General features: G+C 54.9%; 1 protein-coding gene across 5 annotated transcripts; it reads right to left on the bottom strand.

Moving 5' to 3' along the window:
• Positions 1 to 635: 635 nt before the first annotated feature.
• On the bottom strand, positions 636 to 16,432 carry TSKU (tsukushi, small leucine rich proteoglycan). Of its 5 annotated transcripts, none has more exons than XM_023209350.1 (2): positions 16,312 to 16,432; positions 636 to 3,184 (listed from the first exon to the last, which is right to left on the bottom strand). In XM_023209350.1, exon 2 carries the CDS (start codon positions 3,174 to 3,176, stop codon positions 2,115 to 2,117), a length of 1,062 nt encoding a protein of 353 aa, XP_023065118.1. In that variant the 5' UTR covers positions 3,177 to 3,184; positions 16,312 to 16,432; the 3' UTR covers positions 636 to 2,114. The 5 variants fall into 5 exon arrangements, with proteins under 5 accessions (XP_023065118.1, XP_023065115.1, XP_023065116.1 ...); XM_023209347.2 differs by lacking the exon at positions 16,312 to 16,432 and adding an exon at positions 15,334 to 15,403; XM_023209348.1 differs by lacking the exon at positions 16,312 to 16,432 and adding an exon at positions 14,368 to 14,589.
• Positions 16,433 to 17,840: the final 1,408 nt, after the last annotated feature.

The following is a 17,840-nucleotide window of genomic DNA, read 5'->3' as shown; positions in this document are numbered from 1 at the left end:
GATGGGCAAGCTCCCTACCAGTGCATATGGCCTGAATGTTCTGGGCACAGAGTAGGTATCAGGAAAAACCTGACATTGGTGATGATGGTAGACATTCCCTGTAGACCGACCAGTTAGAAGAACTTGGTGACAGCAGAGCCACCCAGATGAGCTGCAAGCCTGATCTCTGTCAGTGGAAGTGTGCAAACAGGAGCTGGGGTACCATAGCAGCTGAAGCGCCAAGGAAGAACAAAATACTCTTGCAGTTCAGAGGAGGGAGGTGGGAGGGGCTCGGGAAGCTTCTGAGGACCGGCAGGCACTAGGTCTACTGGATGGGAAGGAGGTTGAGAGACAGGGGTGAGGACAAGGGCAAGGTCCCATAGTAACACCTGAGCAAGAGAACAGGTGTGCAAGGGCCGCCTGGCATGCTCATGGCTATGGCTGGAGTTGGGGTGACAGGAACAGCGGGGAGGGCCGGGGGAGATGAGAGGTGAGCAGGGTGCAGGAACTCCCTCCCTCACGTCACCTTACTCCCCTAATCCTGAGATTATCAGGCTTTTCAGGGAGAACAAACTGCCCAGGGCACGGCCTAACCTGATTCATCTTTGTGGCCCCAGAGCCCAGCCCAGGGATTGCCAGTGGACGCTGGCTGAGTGAAGCAAAGAACTTTTTAAGGATGTTTATTAAATCAAGGACCAGTCAGATAGATGATGGGCTAAGCAGGTGGGGGAAGACAGAGCTCACTGCCCTGTGGGGTCTCTGTGGGGCCAGCCCCTGATGCCCACGTGGCCACTGATGCCCAGCTTCCCCCAACACCGCAACACAGGCCCAGGACAATATCACAAAAGTGAACAAATGCAACCTTTTTCTGCTTTTACAAATGACATGTCTCCATCCCCGGCCAGCAGGGGTGGGGCAGGCGGGTTGAAAGTGACAGTCCATTAAAAAGGCAACAACTTTTATAAAATGAAGACTAAGGAAACAGCCCAGGGTTTGGAAGCTGAGATGCTACCCTGGGGGTCGAGCATAGACATGGGTGGGGGAGACCTTGCCTCCTTTCACAGCATTCCTGGGAGGGTGACAAGGGCTGTAGCACTCAGGGCCAGTGGGGACTGAATCCAGGAGGCCCCTTGGAGCTCCCGGCCAGATGAGGCTCCAGAACTGCAGCAACTCCTTGGAGCAGTATCTAGAGGATGCTCAGGGGAAAATGGGTAGGTTTCCAGTCTGGATGCTGGGGGACCCCAACCCAGGGTGAGAAACTGGCTAGGCTGGAACCAATGTGCCCTAAAGCTTCCAGAGGCTCCGAAGGGCAGAGTGACCTAGCCCATGCCACACAGCTGGTCACCAGGCCCAGAGTCCCACTTGTGAGGCTCTTGCCTGTCCTGCTGCTGCTACTCCTGTGCTAATGGGGAATGGGCAAGGGCAGCAAGGGGAGCCCAGGTGGGGAGGGTGGGGCTTATTAGAGGAGACAAGAAAGTGCAATGGGCCCGGCTGGGAGGCAGGAGGCTGTGCTCCAGTCATGCCACTGCCCCCTAGGAACTCAGACTAGCCTTTTTCCTTCTCAAGGCCTCAGTTTCCCCATCTGTCACATGAGAAGGGTGGACTTGATTCTTTGCAATTCCTTCTACCATTAAGGTTCTAGGGAAATAGAAAAGGAGGAAGTGGGTCTCACGGCCTCATGGCAAAGAAAGGGCTATGTTAGAAAAGAAACTCATGCCCCTGAGTGACTGGGCCACGGGCCCAAGGGGACACTCAGCCCAGTGGACCTGAACTTTGCCTTGCAGCAGGGGGTCCCACCCACCCTCTGCCCGTCTCGGGTCAGGCCGGCCCAGCCATGAGGGAAGGCACTTGGGGGATAAGTGGGGAAGGGAAGCAGGAGGGGACCAGAGTCTGGTTTGGCATCGAAGTCCCTCTGCTCATGGTTTGGGGGAGCAGTGTAGACAAAGGGGTGAGACTTTGCTGCTAGGTGTGACTCCCAGGTCCAAAGCCTCTCCTAGGCCCACAACTCCTGCAGTGACGCTGCAACATAGGCCTGCGGGCTCCCCACTGGTGTTGGCACATGGAACATAAGTCATTCGGGACCGGAAGCAGCCCAGGACAGCAGTCTGCTATGTGGCCCTGGGCCACACCATTCGTCACAAGATGTTGGGCCCCCTAGCAGCAGATTCCCGGGTGTCTACGCAGTGTAGGGCCACCTTGGGGCTGGAGCCAGGCCTCCGGGGGTAGGCACCCTCCCGCACCAGGCGCCGGCACCACACATCCTGGCCCACGCTGACACTCTGCAGTGCCGGGAGGTGGAGAAGCAGCGCCTCAGGCAGGGGCACCAGGTTGGTGCCCGAAAGGTCCAGCTCCTGCAGGGAGCTCAGGCCTGAGAACACCTCAGCTCCTGCCCAGTTGAGCTTGGGGTTGCCCGACAGGTCCAGGACCTGCAGTCCCGGTAGCTCACGGAAGCCATAGGGCGCCAGCTCAGGGAGCCTCTGCAGGCTGGCCAGAGACAGGTGTGTAAGGCCTGCCAGCCCCGCGAAGGCACCCGGACCAATGACAGCTAGAGGGTTCCCATCCAGGCTCAGGTAGCGCAGGGGCAAGTCTTGGAGGTCGGGCACGGCATGGAGCCGGTTCCAGGCCAGGTTCAGGCTCTGAATGGTGGGCGCAGGCAGGCCGGCCCTCGCGGGGTGGGGCACAAGGCGGTGAATGAGGTTGTGGGAGAGGTCCACGTGTAGTGCCCGGCCCTGACTGTGGGTCGTGAAGGCAGACACTGAGACCTCCCGGAGCTGGTTGTGGCTAAGGTTCACGTCACTCAGGGGTGAGCTGGTGAAGCTCTCGGCTGGCAGGGCTGTCAGGCCATTGTGGCTGAGGTCAAGCGACTCCAGGTAACGAAGGCGGGAGAAGGCAGTGGGTGAGATGCTGGTGAGCAGGTTGTGGCTGAGATCCAGGCCAGCCAGCGTCGTGTAGCCTGGCCCCGCCAACACCGACTCGTTCACCATCTCTAGCCGGTTGGAGGACAGGTCCAAGTGGGCTGTGTCCAGAGGGATGGGCACTGGCATGATGTGGGGGCCCAAGCCACTGCAATCCACCCGAGTCAGGCTGAAGCTGTCGAAAAGGCCGAAGGTCTCCACCTCGCACTGGCACCCGGGAAAGCATGGCCGGGTTGTTTGGGCCCCACTCACGGCCAGCAGAAGCAGCAGGGGCCACAGCATGGTGGGGGCTAGAAAGAGAGCCATGGGTGAGGACTGAATGCACCAGATGGTCTAAACCCACCGCACAGAATATGAGCCCATCTAGAGACTGCTGGAAGGTGTCACAGGCCCCAACCTCCTGGAATGCTTTCTGGAACACTCCCCAGAGTTCCTAGACCCAGTTCCCCTCTGGCCTCTGCCTCTCCATCTGCATGGTAAAGGGGCGTGAGGCTAGGTGGTGAATTTTCAACTAGAAGAAGCAGACTCCTTTCTTAAACAAGAGCAGCAGATGAAGGCAGGCCTGGTCTGGCTGAAGTGAGGGGGACCTGAAGCCCTCCACTTCTGCCCACCATCCCTGCCTACGGTGTTAGGAAACCCAGTTTGAAACCCACCAGACTAGACGGCTTCTCGGGCTGGCCTCTCCAGCTCTGACGGTCCAGAGTCCCTGGGTTGGTCTAGACCCCGACCCCCGGGTGAGGGGCTCATCCACTGGGCTGAGGGTAGGGTGTGCCCAGGGTGCCCCATTCTCTGCTGAGCAAGTGTTACGTGTCAGGTGCTGTTCTGGCTGCCCCACAGCACAGTCACATCTGATCCTCACGACCCCCTTGCAAGGCAGAAAATTCTCTGTTTTACCAAAAGGGAACTGGGCCTTAGGTAAAGACACTTTTGGACAGCCACACAACAGAGTGGAGTGGCACTAGAGGGGACACTGACAGACAAAGCACCACCCACTGCTGTGGTCTGGCCGGGGCTGAGCCAGGCCTGAGACCCACACTCCAGACTTCAAGACCAGGGCTCCCTCCCTGCAATGGGGCCTGCAGTGACTACCCCACCGCACCCCTACTCCACCTGCCCTGTCCCCCTAGCCTGTCATCCAGAGGCAGGATCTTCCCTTCTCACTGGGCATCCGGGTGTCCAACGTGGGTGTCTACACTCCCAGATGGGTTTTGGGGACACCTGTCCCGAGTACCTTTCCCCCTTACCCTGCCCCTTCCCCCAGCAGATTAAGCTACTACACCTCTTTCGTGCCTCCTTTAACCTTGGGCAGGCAATTAGGCTGCTTCCCCCATTATACAGATGAAGAAACAGAGGCTGAGAGAGGAATAGGGCTTTACCCCAAACTAGTAAAATGCAGGGCAAGAATGGGACCCAGGCCTGCTATACTCCAATTCCTATATTCATATGCATTGCCTCCAGTTGGACTGGCAGAGTAGCTGGTGGAGAGGCAGGGTGCAGGAGGGGCTTTTCCCACTGACACATACTATGGCATGAGCCAGTTTCCCTCCTCAGATCTCAGTTCCCTCTGTACAATTACCGTGGTGGCTGCCACAGATGCCGGGCGCTACATACGTGTTGTCACATCTAATGGTCACACCACCCACTGCTGTTGGATTCAAAGCCTGTGTTCACGTCCACTGTAGCTCCTGGGATGCTGGTGTTCAGTGGTGCTAGCATGAGAAGCAGAGGGCTGGGCAGTGGGAGCCTCTAAGTAGACCAATTCGATAGTCTGTGGTCACCCTTGCCCTGCACAGCGGCCTGCAGTCTGGGAGACAGAAGGCACTAAGCTTCCTTCTAGCAGGGTTCTTCATCTGGGTGGCCCTGCTCTGGGCCCCCTGCCCTCCTGCCCATCCCTCCCTCTGGCCTTCAGGAAGAAGGGCCAGGGACCTGCCCCCCTTCCAGATGGGCCAGGGACCTGCCCCCCTTCCAGACTGGAAGGTGGGTGGGGAGGGAGTAGCAGGATTGTATTACCAGCCTTGCATGAAACTTTAAAGAGCTAGCCACTTGATCTGCACTCTGGCTTTGCCCAGGGGCAGGGAAAAGTGGGACTCTTCTCCCCTGCCCCCATGCCCATGTAGGCCCCTCCTCTCCCACCTCTTTCTTTTGTAGAGGCCAATTTCAGGATTAAATCCAGCCCAGGTGCATCCTGGGCATGGTCCCAACCAAGGCAGGACAGAGTGTTCCAATGTCTGGAACCAAAAGGAAAATATTAAGTTGCTCCAGGCCCCCTTTGTTCCCCTGGGTGAGCTCCTCACTGCAGGGCTCATTACCACCAAAGGCCCCACCTCCCCTGCTAAGCTGATCTGCTCATTCATACCCACCCTTCCTGGGGTTTAAACAAACACCACAAAGGCCCCAAGATTACCCTTTGATTCCCAGAGGTGATTATACAAGGGGTCCGTGAAATGCCAAATGGCCTCGTATGAGCTCCCACTTACATAACCAGCAACTCAAAACACTGCCCAAATCCACTCCCACCAGAGGGGACCTCTCGCTGACCCTCTTAAAGCCTCAGCCTTGTCCTCTGCACTAAAGGGTGGCAATTTCTGCCCTGCCCTCTTCACCTAAGTTGATTAACCCTTACTGCCAACTGTGAAGGGCTGTGCACATGCACAGGGCGGTCATACCGAGCAGCCAGAAGATACAGAACTGAGGCAATGGTAGTAACAGCCGATATAAAGAGGCACCTGACGTAAAGAGGCAGGAGTTACCTAGTAACTGTTCGCACATGCTCCCAGGGCACCGGACTAGGTTCCTTGCTCAGCCCTGCACAGTGGGCACCTCTCCCGGGGTTCCTGCTCTGTGCCGGGCCTATGCCCAGGGCTGGGCATTGGCAGTGGGAAGTGCCGACAGTGACAGTCAGGGCCAGTCCTTACTCTCTGCTAGTGCTGGACGCACATGCTTTCATTCAGTCCACACAGTCACTCTGTGAGCCAGCAGTCTCATCCCCATTTTAGAGCAGAGGAACTGCGGATGGGAAAAGGAAGGTGGCTGACCATCTTTAGCAGGAGTGACTTGCTACACTGTGCACCTCTGGGAAGTTGTATTAGTCTGTTTTCATGCTGCTGATAAAGGCATACCCAAGACTGGGCAATTTACAAAAGAAAGAGGTTTAATTGGACTTACAATTCCACGTGGCTGGGGAAGGTCTAACAATCATGGTGAAGGGCGAAAGGCACTTCTTACATGGCAGTGGCAAGAAAGAATGAGGAGGAAGCAGAAGCTGAAACCCCTGATAAACCCGTCAGATCTCCTGAGACTTATTCACTATCATGAGAATAGCTTGGGAAAGACTGGCCCCCATGATTCAATTACCTCCTACTGGGTCCCTCCCACAACAAATGGGAATTCTGGGAGATACAATTCAAGTTGAGATTTGGGTGTGGACACAGCTAAACCGTATCATTCCACCCCGGTCCCTCCCAAATCTCATGTTCTCACATTTTAAAACCAATCATGCCTTCCCAACAGTCCCCCAAAGTCTTAACTCATTTCAGTATTAACCCAAAAGTCCACAGTCCAACGTCTCATCTGAGACAAGTCTCTTCCACCTATGAGCCTGTAAAACCAAAAGCAAGTTAGTTACTTCCTAGATACAATGGGGGTACAGGCATTGGGTAAATACAGCTGTTCCACATGGAAGAAATTAGCCAAAACAAAGGGGCTACAGGACCCAGGCAAGTTCAAACTCCAGCAGGGCAGTCAAATCTTAAAGTTCCAAAATGATCTCCTTTGACTCCATATCTTGCATATCTGAGTCATGCTGATGCAAGAGGTGGGTTCCCATGGTCTTGGGCAGCTCCACCCCCGTGGCTTTGCAGGGTACCTTTCTGGCTGCTTTCACGGACTGGCATTGAGTGTCTGCAGTTTTTCCAGGTGCACAGTGAAAGCTGTTGGTGGATCTGCCATTCTGCCGTCTAGAGGATGGTGCCCCTCTTCTCACAGCTCCACTAGGCGGTGCCCCAGTAGGGACTCTACTCCGACCCCACATTTCCTTTCTGCACCACCCTTGTAGAGGTTCTCCATGAGGGTCCCACCACTGCAGCAAACTTTTGCCTGGGCATCCAGGTGTTTCCATACATCTTCTGAAATCTAGGCAGAGGTTCCCAAACCTCAATTCTTAACTTCTGTGCACCCACAGGCTCCACACCATGTGGAAGCTGCCAAGTGATGTTGAGCTTTGGTTTGGGTTTTGTAAAATGAACAATTATCTCCTTCTGTGGATGCTCAAAGAGATTGGGTCACTTGCCCAAGGCCAGTGAATGATGGTTCTGGGACCTGCCAAGTCTTGGGGCTTGCACCCTCTGAAGCCATGGCTGAGCTGTACCTTGGCCCCTTTTAGTCATGGCTGGAGCATCTGGGACACAGGACACCAAGTCCCTAGGCTGCACACAGCACGGAGATCCTGGGCCTGGCCCGAGAAACCCTTTTTTTCCTCCTACGCCTCCAGGCCTGTGATGAGAAGGGCTGCCTTGAAGAACTCTAACATGCCCTGGTGACATTTTCCCCATTGTCTTGGGAATTAACATTCAGCTCCAAGTTACTTATGCAAATTTCTGCAGCTGGCTTAAATGTCTCCTCAAAAAATGGGATTTTCTTTTCTAATGCATTGTCAAGCTACAAATTTTCCAAACTTTTATGCTCTGCTTCCCTTATGAAACAGAATGCCTTTAACAGCACCCAGGTCACCTCTTGAATGCTTTGCTGCTTAGAAATTTCTTCTGCTAGATACCCTAATCATCACTCTCAAGTTCAAAGTTCCACAAATCTCTAGGGCAGGAGCAAATTGCTGCTGTCTCTTTGCTAAAACATAACAAGAGTCACTTTTGCTCCAGTTCCCAACAAGTTCCTCATTTCCATCTGAGACCACCTCAGCCTGGACTTTATTGTCCACATTGTCATCAGGATTTTGGGCAAAGCCATTCAACAAGTCTCCAGGAAGTTCCAAGCTTTCCCACATTTTCCTGTCCTCTTCTGAACCCTCCAAACTGTTTCAACCTCTGCCTGTTACCCAGGTCCAAAGTTGCTTCCATATTTTGGGTATCTTTTCAGCAATGCCCCACTCTACTGGTACCAATTTACTGTACTAGTCCTTTTTCATGCTGCTGATAAAGACATACCCGAGACTGGGCAACATAAAAAAGAAAGAGGTTTAATTGAACTTAACAGTTCCACGTGGCTGGGGAAGGTCTCACAATCATGGCAGAGGGCAAACGGCACTTCTTACATGGCAGTGGCAAGAGAGAATGAGGAGGAAGCAAAAGCTTCCTGCATTCAATGACCTCCCACTGGGTCCCTCCCACAACACATGGGAATTCTGGGAGAGACAATTCAAGTTCAGATTTGGGTGGGGGCACAGCCAAACCATATCAGAAGTCATGGAGAGTTAAAATGGAGTTAATCCCTTCCTCAAGGAGTTGCCGCAAGGGCTAGAGATTGCTTGTGTGAAACACCCAGCACAGTGCCAGGACACTGACAGATGTGCAGCCAATGGTAGACTGAGACACAGTCACCAACTACGTCCCTCCCCACACTCTGGGGCACTCACAGGGAGGTGACAGGGCAACTGTACCTGGTGACAAGATAAGTCCTGCAGGACTGTCAGGAGCCCTAAGTCTCAGTGCCTGTTCTGCCATGGACTGTCCTCATCTCATCTCTGAACAAGTCTCTTCCCCTTTCTGTGCCTCAGTTTCCAGCTTCACATTAAGAGGTTCGGTTTAGATAATCCAACTCCAGGGTTTTGGGATTTTAAAGTTTAACAAAAGCACATCCTAAATTTCTACTAAGTATATACAAAGCACTGGGCTAGGTCAGGAGGGAGTGGGGAGTAGGTGGCAGGGGGTGGTGGTGATGAGACAGATACTAGGGTCCCTGTCCTGATGGGGCTTACAGACCAGCAATGAGAATAGAAGACCAACTTATAACAAGATCACTAACACTAGCTTTGGACCCAGGAGACTAGGGCTCTAGTCCTAGGTCTGCCACTATCTGTGTGACCTTCCCCGTTTTCTTTATTTCTTTGAGCCTTGGTTTTCTTATCTGTGTAACAGTATTCACATTGCCTCCCTCTGGGACCCGTACTCTACCCCCAGGAGAAAGAGAAATGAAGACTGGTAGCCACCAAAGAAGGCTGAGAAGGAAAGGGATCTTTCGGTCAAGATTCAACATTTTTTTCCAAACCATGACCTGCAGATAAAAGATATCCACTGATTGACCAGATTATATAAACACAAGAATAGGAGGACAAGGGCTTAGAAACCATATCCATCTGTGGTTTGGGGGATATACTGTAAGGCCTTCCAGTGCAGGGGCCATGAATCATGCATTGTTGGGCCCACGGGGCCAGGTCCACAGTGACTCTAAGTTTGCTGATGGTCTGCAAGGACAAAGAGTAGATGTTACGGCCCCAACAGGCTCCAGGCAAGTCACCCCAGGTGACACCGCACACACTGCTATGAGACATCTCTAAAACAGCTTTGGCCACATCACTCTCCTTATCAGAAACCTCTTGGGTTCTGCTTTTTACTTATAGAAATCAAGTTCTCCCATGCACGAGGCACCTGCAAGTTGTCATCACCTTCTTCTCCCCTCCCACCTGTCCCCAGCCCCCCATGTGGATTTGAACCCTCCTTGACAGCCGGAGTGGGAACAGCCTTCACCTTGATGGACTCTGAACAACTCTCACCCTCTGCTAACACATCTCCAAACTTGGAGAATTCCAGGGCTTGGGAGCTGGACGGCCCCTTGGGGACCATGGGTGACTAGGGCCCGGAGAGGGGCAGTGACAGCAAGGAATGGCAGAGCAGGGCCCAGGACCTAAGACCTGATGCCTCATGTGACTGCCAGAACTGCATGCATCCATCCCGCCTGCCCCTGGCCTGCTCCCAGCAGAACAAAGCCTGTTCTGTCCACTCAGTCCCCCCCACCCCTCCCTCCTGGCCTCTCACCCCACAGGCTACCCACAGGCCTCCTTCAGTAAATTCTCTGCCGTGAGTTACCTGCTGTTTTCCTACTTGATGTGTGAGCAGCATGGGGCAGTGCCGTGCCTACTTTAACTGTGTGTTCTTTCCCCCACCTGGGATCAGAGCCAGGCCTAGAGGGCGCGTGGAGGAAGAGCAGGATGAACCGGTCAACTGCAAGACCCAGACAAGGTGTGAACCTAGCTCTGTACCCACCAGCCTTGGGTAAGTCTTGAGATCCGCTCCGAGGGTCCTCAACAGGGCTAAGAGCACAGGATTGCTGAAAGAATTAAATGACCGAATGGCAGGCATTCCACTCACTATCTGCTACACAAGTACTCAATGTGTGGTAGACAATGACGGTGATTTGCTAAGCCTTCTAAAGGCAGTCACCATGTGATCCTTCATGTTCCTCCCCAACCAAGTTCCCAGTGCAGCCCAGGAGCGCAGCAGGTCCGAGACTGCCTGTGATGACATTCTCCAGTCACTTCCCTGGTGTCTGCTGATAAGGACAGCTCTCTGGGTGTTGGGTTCCAGCTTGAACCCACCTGGCCCCAGCTGCCTGACCCTGGTGCTGCACTACAGCATCTCTGGTCTGTAAAGTTTTCCAGCTCCTCCCACTGCCCTCAACAACTTCCACAGGGCACTGTTGGCACAGGGCCCCACTGGCACAGAGCCCCAGCACCCTCCTGAGACTGGCCTTTGTCTCAACCGGCTGTTCCTCAATGCAGAGCTGCCTCCCACCCTGCTCCCCTCAGTCATGAGCTCACTCAAGCTGATGCCAAGGAAATCCCCAGGTGGATGGTTTTCAGAAATGTCCTGCCCTCCAACCACTTTGTCAGCTCTGGAAATGCAAGGCAGAAAGAATTTCAAGGCCAGACTCCCGGAGCCCCGAGGGCCAGCTCTTGCAACAGACCCGCTAATGCAGCACATCTGGACAAACACAGCAGCCCACCATGTGCTCTCCATCAGCATCTCACTTCTGCCTCACCACAGCCTTGACCCAGGGGATACTGTCCCTATTTTGCAGACATGGGAATGGATGTTATTCGGCTGGGAAGGAGAGGACCCAGGACTTAACCCCAGATGTCTTAGCTCCAAATCCACTCTGCCTCAGCTTCCAAATGAGCACATGTGCAAGACAGCTTAGACCTGGTCATGCTGAACTGTACTTACATGTTTACCTGTCTCTCCTACTGTGGGCAGGGATGGTATTAGGTTCCTTTTTATGCCCTTGAAGCTGAGCACCGAGCCTGGTACAGATGCACCAAGCATCTAGAATACCGCTACCTCACCAAAGGACACCTCTCAACCTCTCCCATGCCTCCTCAACTACCACCTGTTCAGTCACCCTGCAGAATCAGCAGGTTAGATGGCATCGTATCTACTTTACAGCTGCGTAAAGAAGTCCAGAGAGATTCTGTGATCTGTCCAGAGTCACACAGCCAGAGAGGATGGGGCTGGACCAGGACCCAGGTATTCTGACATCCAGTACCTGGTCTCCTCCATGACATGATCCCAGGGACCTGTAAGCCTAACAACTTACCCAAGGAGGATAATCTACAGGGAGATGGGCAAGGCTCCCAATAGGATATTTTCCTTCCAATATGTCTTCTTCCTGAAGATTTTCAAGTTCCCATCAACTTGAGGCAGCGTACAAGGACACACGAGGAGGCGCTATGGGGCAGAGGGCAAGGGTTCTGTAACCAGGCAGTCTGGGTTCCAACCCTACAGGGCCTTCACTGCTCTGAGGCTTGTTCGTGCCCTCACCCCTGTGAGTCCTCATCCATAACATGGTGATATTCCCCATGCTGGTCCCAATGGGTCACTGTGATGATTACATGAGGCAAAGTGAAGACCCAGACCCGGCCTGGCACACACTGGTATTCACTGAATGTTGGTTCCTGTCCCCAGTGAGTGATTTCAGGGACCAGGGAAGAAAAAGGTGCTGTGACACCAGCAAATCCTGAGGCAAGGCAGGGGCTAAAGATGGAGAAGAATCCACAATTCATCCCAGAGGCCTTGGATCTTCTCTCCACATACCATCCAGGATCCCGGTGTGGCTACGAGGTGCTGACAAGGCACTCCCAGGAGACTGGGAACGGCGAACTGGAAAGGTCTCAGAGGCCAAAGCAGGCAGAAGCTGCTGTGTTGCCTGTGACAGCATGAGGGCTCAGCATCAAATCCGCAGCTCCCCCTGGGCAGGTGGAATCACTGTCTTCCCTCTCCTGCATCCCTAAGCTGGACAGTCACCTCCCACTGTCCAGGTCAGGCTCAACAGCCTCACTCCTGGCCCCTGACTTCAACTGCCAGCCATGCTGGGCACCAGAATGCACTTCCCAACAGAAGACCGGGACCCTACCACAGCTCCCTCTTTCAAACTCATCCCACAGAGACAGCTTTCTAGTCTGGAGGCCTGTGACTTTTCTAGAGCCACCTGCCTTTTTGCACAGGTTGTTCCCTCTGATGAAGACAAAGATACCCTTCTTTGTCTACCAGCAAATTCTCATACACTTGATTCAAAAAGCCACCTCCTCTGTGAGGCTTTCCCAGTCTAACCTGCCCCTCACCCAGGAAAGGCCACCCATGCTGTGAGCTCCTATGGCCCTTGGGCTGCCCCTGTCAAGGTACTGGCCCACTTCTGTGGCCACCTACACGAATCGGTGTAGATGGACAGAAAGCTCCCTTCTGCTTTGTGGGGAACATAACAATTGGTGCAACCCTGCAGGATGCTTAGGGCTCTGCCCGCTGGTGAAATCAGGTTTAGGACCAGAGTCAACGCTGTCTCTGCCTTCTATTGTCGGTGCAATCCAGTGAATTTCTGTCTACACAATGTAATACATACTACAAACCACTTTTCATTTATTTGCACATGTAATTCATCATCTTACTTAATACACCAGATCAGTGGAGCAAGAATTAATATCCTCACATTTTAAATAAGTTACTTGTCCCAGGCCACAGAGGTAGGAAGCAATGGGGTGGGAGTAAAATCCGGGTCCTTTGACTCTAAGAGGCTGGATCACTCGGCCTCCAGATTGGTCTCCTGACCTCCAGCACCACCCACAAGCCAGAGACCAGTTTCACAGAATTACCAACCCCACCCTGCTGTATCTGTTTAAATCCTCCAGGAGCTCTCCATTGCCTACAGGGTCAAATCCCACTTCTCCGCCTGGCATTCAAGGCCTTGGTGATTTGGTCCCTGCCTTCCCAGCCTCAAGTTCAATTCCAATTCACCACCCTCAAGACCTTGTGTCTGCCGATCCAGCATGCGGACCACCTGTGCTGTTTTCATGCACAGGTCCTGCACATGCTGATCCTTTTGTGGGAGATACTTCCTGCCTCCCCTCTGTGTACCCACTGACTTCAAAACCGACAGCAGGAGGAACCTCCCGTGAGGCCCCTCCCCTGGGTTATTCCCACAGAACCCCTCTTAGGACTTGCTTTGGCCAGGGCGCTTTCAGGGAGGACCCAATCCTCTTTATGAAGTGTCCTCAGTGCCCAGGCCAGCCTTGCTCTGAGAAAGAAAGTATGAACTCTTAAGTGCATCCCCTGTGTTGACCCAAGAGTTATGATTAAGAAGAAAACTGATCTGGACTCTACCACCCACAAACTGTCATTTAAAAAGTAAGACGAGAAAAGGTAAATCCCCCTCCCTTCCCTTTCCATTTTTGACTCATTTATCAGCTTTTGCCTTTCCTGGTGTTGGAGGAAGGGTAGGTGGAAGCCCGGTGGCTGTAGCACTGCAGCCTTCCTGGGGAGCAAAGTAGTGCCTGGGAATAGGTTAGGTCAGAATGGAGGTGTAGGTTAAACATCAAAATGTTTCTAGGTTCCGGGATCTGAAGCAGTCAGCCAGAACAGAAGAGGCTCTCAATACCTCCCCTTACAGAAGGGAAACTGAGGCCAGAGAGGGAAAGGAAAATGCCCACAGTTGTCTCTTTCCCAGGTTAGCGGCCTGTGCCCTTCCATCATGTCTGCAGCATCCGACAAAGCTCTAGGTTAAAGACTGGAGTGAGCGGTGGGGAGGAGGGTGTTTAGGGTTATCTTTGCCACTTAGGCTCAAAAGCCCAGCAGGCTCCTGCTGCTCTGAGCTCCCCCCTCTCCGGTCAGTCCCAGGCGCTGCAAGTCTAGACTTATCCGGATGGCAGGGCGCACAACGATGAAAGAAGGATCGAAGGTCTTGAGTCACCTCCTCGCCAGGCCAAAAGTGGGCTGGCGCTGCTCTCCGCCCGGCTCCAGCAGCGCGGGTTATTCCCACCGCACGCCCCGAGCCGCGAGGGAGTTCTCGCCCTGTCCATGCCAGAGTGACCGAGACTCCGCGAAGCTGAGCAACTTGCCAGCGCCGCACAGTGGGCCAGTGGCCGTCCCAGTTGAAACCTGTGTGTGCGAGGCTCCCACGGCCCCCAGACCAGCTCCGGGTCCTGCGAGCCGGCGCCTCGGGCATGATCTGAACTGGCAGTCGCTCGCTCGCCTACCAGGTCGGAGGGTTGGTCCCCCTTTCCCCGGGGCGGGCTGCAAACGGAGAGCGGGTCTCAAAGCAGAGCCTGTCTCCCCACCAAACAGATGCAACTCTTCTGGGTCACACTCTTTCTAAGAAGCGCGGGGAGGGCAACGCCAGCCGCCCTGTCCCTTACTCTCCCCAGCCCAGGACCGGAGCCCGGGACCCACCTCTCGCCTCCCCCTCCCAGCCGGGGTCTGCGGGGGAATCCGCACGCTCCTCCCAGCCCCTGCCCGGCCAGTCCCCAGGCGCTGCCGATCCCCCCGACCACCAATCCCATCGCAGCCCCTTGCGGTCCTGGGACCTCAGGAGGGGAAGGGGGAGGGCTGCCGGCGCCCCCGGCCGGGCTGCGGTGGGGAGGACTGGGGTTGTTGCCCGAGGAACCGGGAGAAAAGTTTGGAGCCAAGTCGTGGGCCCGAGTGGACAGCGGGGGAGCGGGGAGGTGGGGCGGAGTTGGGCTCTCGGCGCGCACACCCTCTGTGGACACCCAGCCCAGACACGTCGGCAGGCACCGACCACGTATGCGGACACACGCGATGCGCCCACCGACGCCCACAGCCAAGCGCAGGCCCGCAAACGTGGACACCGGCGCAAAGCAGCCGCGCAAAGCCACGGATACACAAAGGCACCGGCAGCAGCGCGTCCCCGACTGCAAATCCACAAAGACCCACAAACATGAGATGCACGTGTCCGCACAAAGACCCACACGACCCCCGGGCGGAGCCTTTGTCTCCCGCAAGCCCTCTCCCCTGGGTTCGCGTTCCTCACTCCCGCCCAGCCCCAGGCGTCCGGCTAAAGTTGAGGGGCCTTGGCGGGACCCAGCCCCGCCCCTGCGTCCGGCGTCCTCCGCCCGCCCGCCGAAGGGGCCGCGAGGCTGGGGTCGGGGACTCGGGATCTTCACCCGGAGCGCGAACTCTCGCCCCGTCCGGGGACCCGCACCCACCTGGAAGCCTGCGCCGCAGCTGCCTCGGCACGCTCACCCCGGCGGCCCGGCCGCGGGCCCTCCGGCCGCCGCTTTTCTCCTCGCGGCGCGGCCCGCCCCCCGGTCCCCGCCCGCAGCCGGGCTCCCCCCTGCCGGGCGCCGGGTGGCGGCTCGGGCCAGCCGCGGGGCGGCTCAGGGAGTGTCGCCAAAGTGCCAGCCTCTCCCTGCGCGCGCCCCACCCGCGGAGCCCGAGCCGAGCCCGGGTTCCACTCTAGGGAGCGTCTCAAAAGTGCGCAGCTCCCGCCCCCTCCAGTAGGCTTCGCTCACAGCTTCCTGCATCCCGGATCCCTGCCCCCTCCCCCTGCGCGCCCCAGCAATCTAAGCAGATGGCCTCACTGTCGGGAACATCTGGAGGTCGCCGGAGTACGTGCCTCTGTGTGTGTGTGTGTGTGTGTAGAGAGAGGGGGAATTAGTTGCTAGTAAGGAAGAGATGGGGTGGGTGGGTGAGGGCTTCCTCTTTGCTTGTTCACCGCCCTCCCCGTTTTTTTTAAAAACAGTGAAAAAGGTTCAGGGACGACAGGGAGCCAGAAACCAAGAATCTGAAGCAGAGAAAGACTGGCTGAAAGACGAACCCACAGAGAAGAGAGAGCCCGGCTCGGAAAGAAAAGCTGGCAGGAGAGGAGAGAGAAAGTCAACAGATTGAGTTTTTCTTTTATGGAGGAAACCATTGGCTTCTGGTTAGAGTTCTAAGAAGGGAAACTGGCGTATAAGTAGGCAGCAGTTTCAATCTATTCCCCCTGCTACAGCTCTTGGGCTCTCACCCTTCTTTATGCTAAAAAAAAAACAAAAAAAAAAAAAAGGCGGGGGGGCGGCAGGAAAGCATCCAAGACACTTTAAAATGAGGGTTTGCAGGAGAAATGACCTGGTGGACGCATTCCCTAGGAGGGGAGAGTTGGGTGTGTGGGTGGCTCCCAGTGTACACACCCAGACAATGCCTACCTTCGGAGAGGGGCAGTTCACAGGTGGGGGAATTGATAAAGGCTTTGGTCTTGGGTCCTGGACCTCCCAGGAGCTTCTCCTAGACTTTGGAGGGCCTCAGGGTGCAGAAATTGGGCAACGTCCCCCCTGCAGTGGCCTAGACTCGTTAACACACCCAGTCTGTTTGCTGCTTCTTTCCTTATTACTTTTTCTTATTAATTAAATTAAAAATTTTTTTTAAAAAAGGAGTTGCTTGGGCCTGGGTGTGTGCACGCATGCCGGTCTACTTTGGAAAGAAGGAAGACACTAGAGAGGTGGTGAGGTAGGAGTAGAGGCCACTACCCTAGGCCTCAGGCCAGCAAAATCATCTGCTGCCCAGAAAACAAACTGGTCTTGCAGGTCCTCCATGCACCCAGAGCCATTGTGTGGTCTTGGGGATGCACTTGGTTTGAGACCTGTGGACCCTGCCAGTTAGGGAGGTGCAGAGAAAAGGCTGGGAGCCTGGTCTCATATGTGTGGAAGCAGGGAGAGCTCCCCTCTCTCCTCTCCATTCATCGTCCTCACCTGATTAGAATCCCAGCTTTCAGAACTAGGAGGCCTTCTGTGATCATCCAGCTCACACTCATGAGTCTTTGGGATGGCACCGTGGGCCCTTTGGTGTCCAGTGTCTTCCTCACTGTTGGGCTTGAAAGGGCTGCAGGGATTCAACTCCACAACCCCTGGGACCCATAGAGAGGAGTCAGGCCCCTCCCATTTCCCACCTTCCCATTCCCTCCCCTCTCTAAAGGCTCCCTGCCTAGATGGGAGAGAGACCTGGATGGGAGCATCCGGTGAAGGCCAAGCTTGGTCAGGATTCAGTTTCCAGCCCTGCCACTTACCAGTTCTGGGTAACTTTAGGCAAGTTACCTAACCTCTCTGAGACTCAGTTTCTGCAACTGTAGAAGAGGCTATTCTGAGGAATAAACAAGGTAATTTAGGTAAAGCATTAGTCTGGCTCACAGGAAGCTACTTTGTGTGGTTGCTAAATGTCTTCCGTCAGGGACTGGGGTAGAGGTTGGAAAGCCCAGCAGGCTTGGGAGGGGAGCGTGCCTGGGAATGACCTCCGTACTCCCTGGCTTGTCTAGCTTATATTCCTGCTGCTTCCTCCCCTCCCATAGGGACATTCTTCGGAAAGAATGGCAGCCCCCATCCCCTTGCCCTGAACTAACGATTTCCATCCTCTACTCCATGTGGAATTGTTTAGTGAGTCTCAAGTTCAGCATCTGAGAACTGGAGATGAAAATACCCAACTGCCCGGGAACTCAGGGAAGCTAACTCCCACTGCATTGTGTGTGCAGGGTCTAGCCAGCTGGGCTGGAGGCTCCAGACCTCACATTTAACATAAAAGTGATCAACAACCCTTCACACTTTGGCTGGTAGCTGGCAGCAGTTTCTGAGCACTTCCACATTCATCATTTCCTTTGATCTCCCCTTAAGTAGAGGTGGCCTTGAAGGGCTTCAGCTGGTGGATCTCCATGAACTTTACCCACCTCCCCTCATAACTGTGCCTC

Source organism: Piliocolobus tephrosceles, chromosome 13, assembly GCF_002776525.5.
Source record: "Piliocolobus tephrosceles isolate RC106 chromosome 13, ASM277652v3, whole genome shotgun sequence".
Classification (NCBI taxonomy): Eukaryota; Metazoa; Chordata; class Mammalia; order Primates; family Cercopithecidae; genus Piliocolobus; species Piliocolobus tephrosceles.
This window is presented reverse-complemented; position numbering and strand designations above follow the sequence as displayed.

Excerpts from the sequence above, each read along its gene's own strand:
- TSKU (XM_023209346.1), bottom strand. The coding sequence starts at position 6,093 with ATGATTGTTAGACCTTCCCCAGCCACGTGGAATT. Across the intron at positions 3,185-6,059 it reads TTCCCCAGCCACGTGGAATT|CCCCCACCATGCTGTGGCCC; the intron begins GTAAGTCCAATT and ends CTCTCTTTCTAG.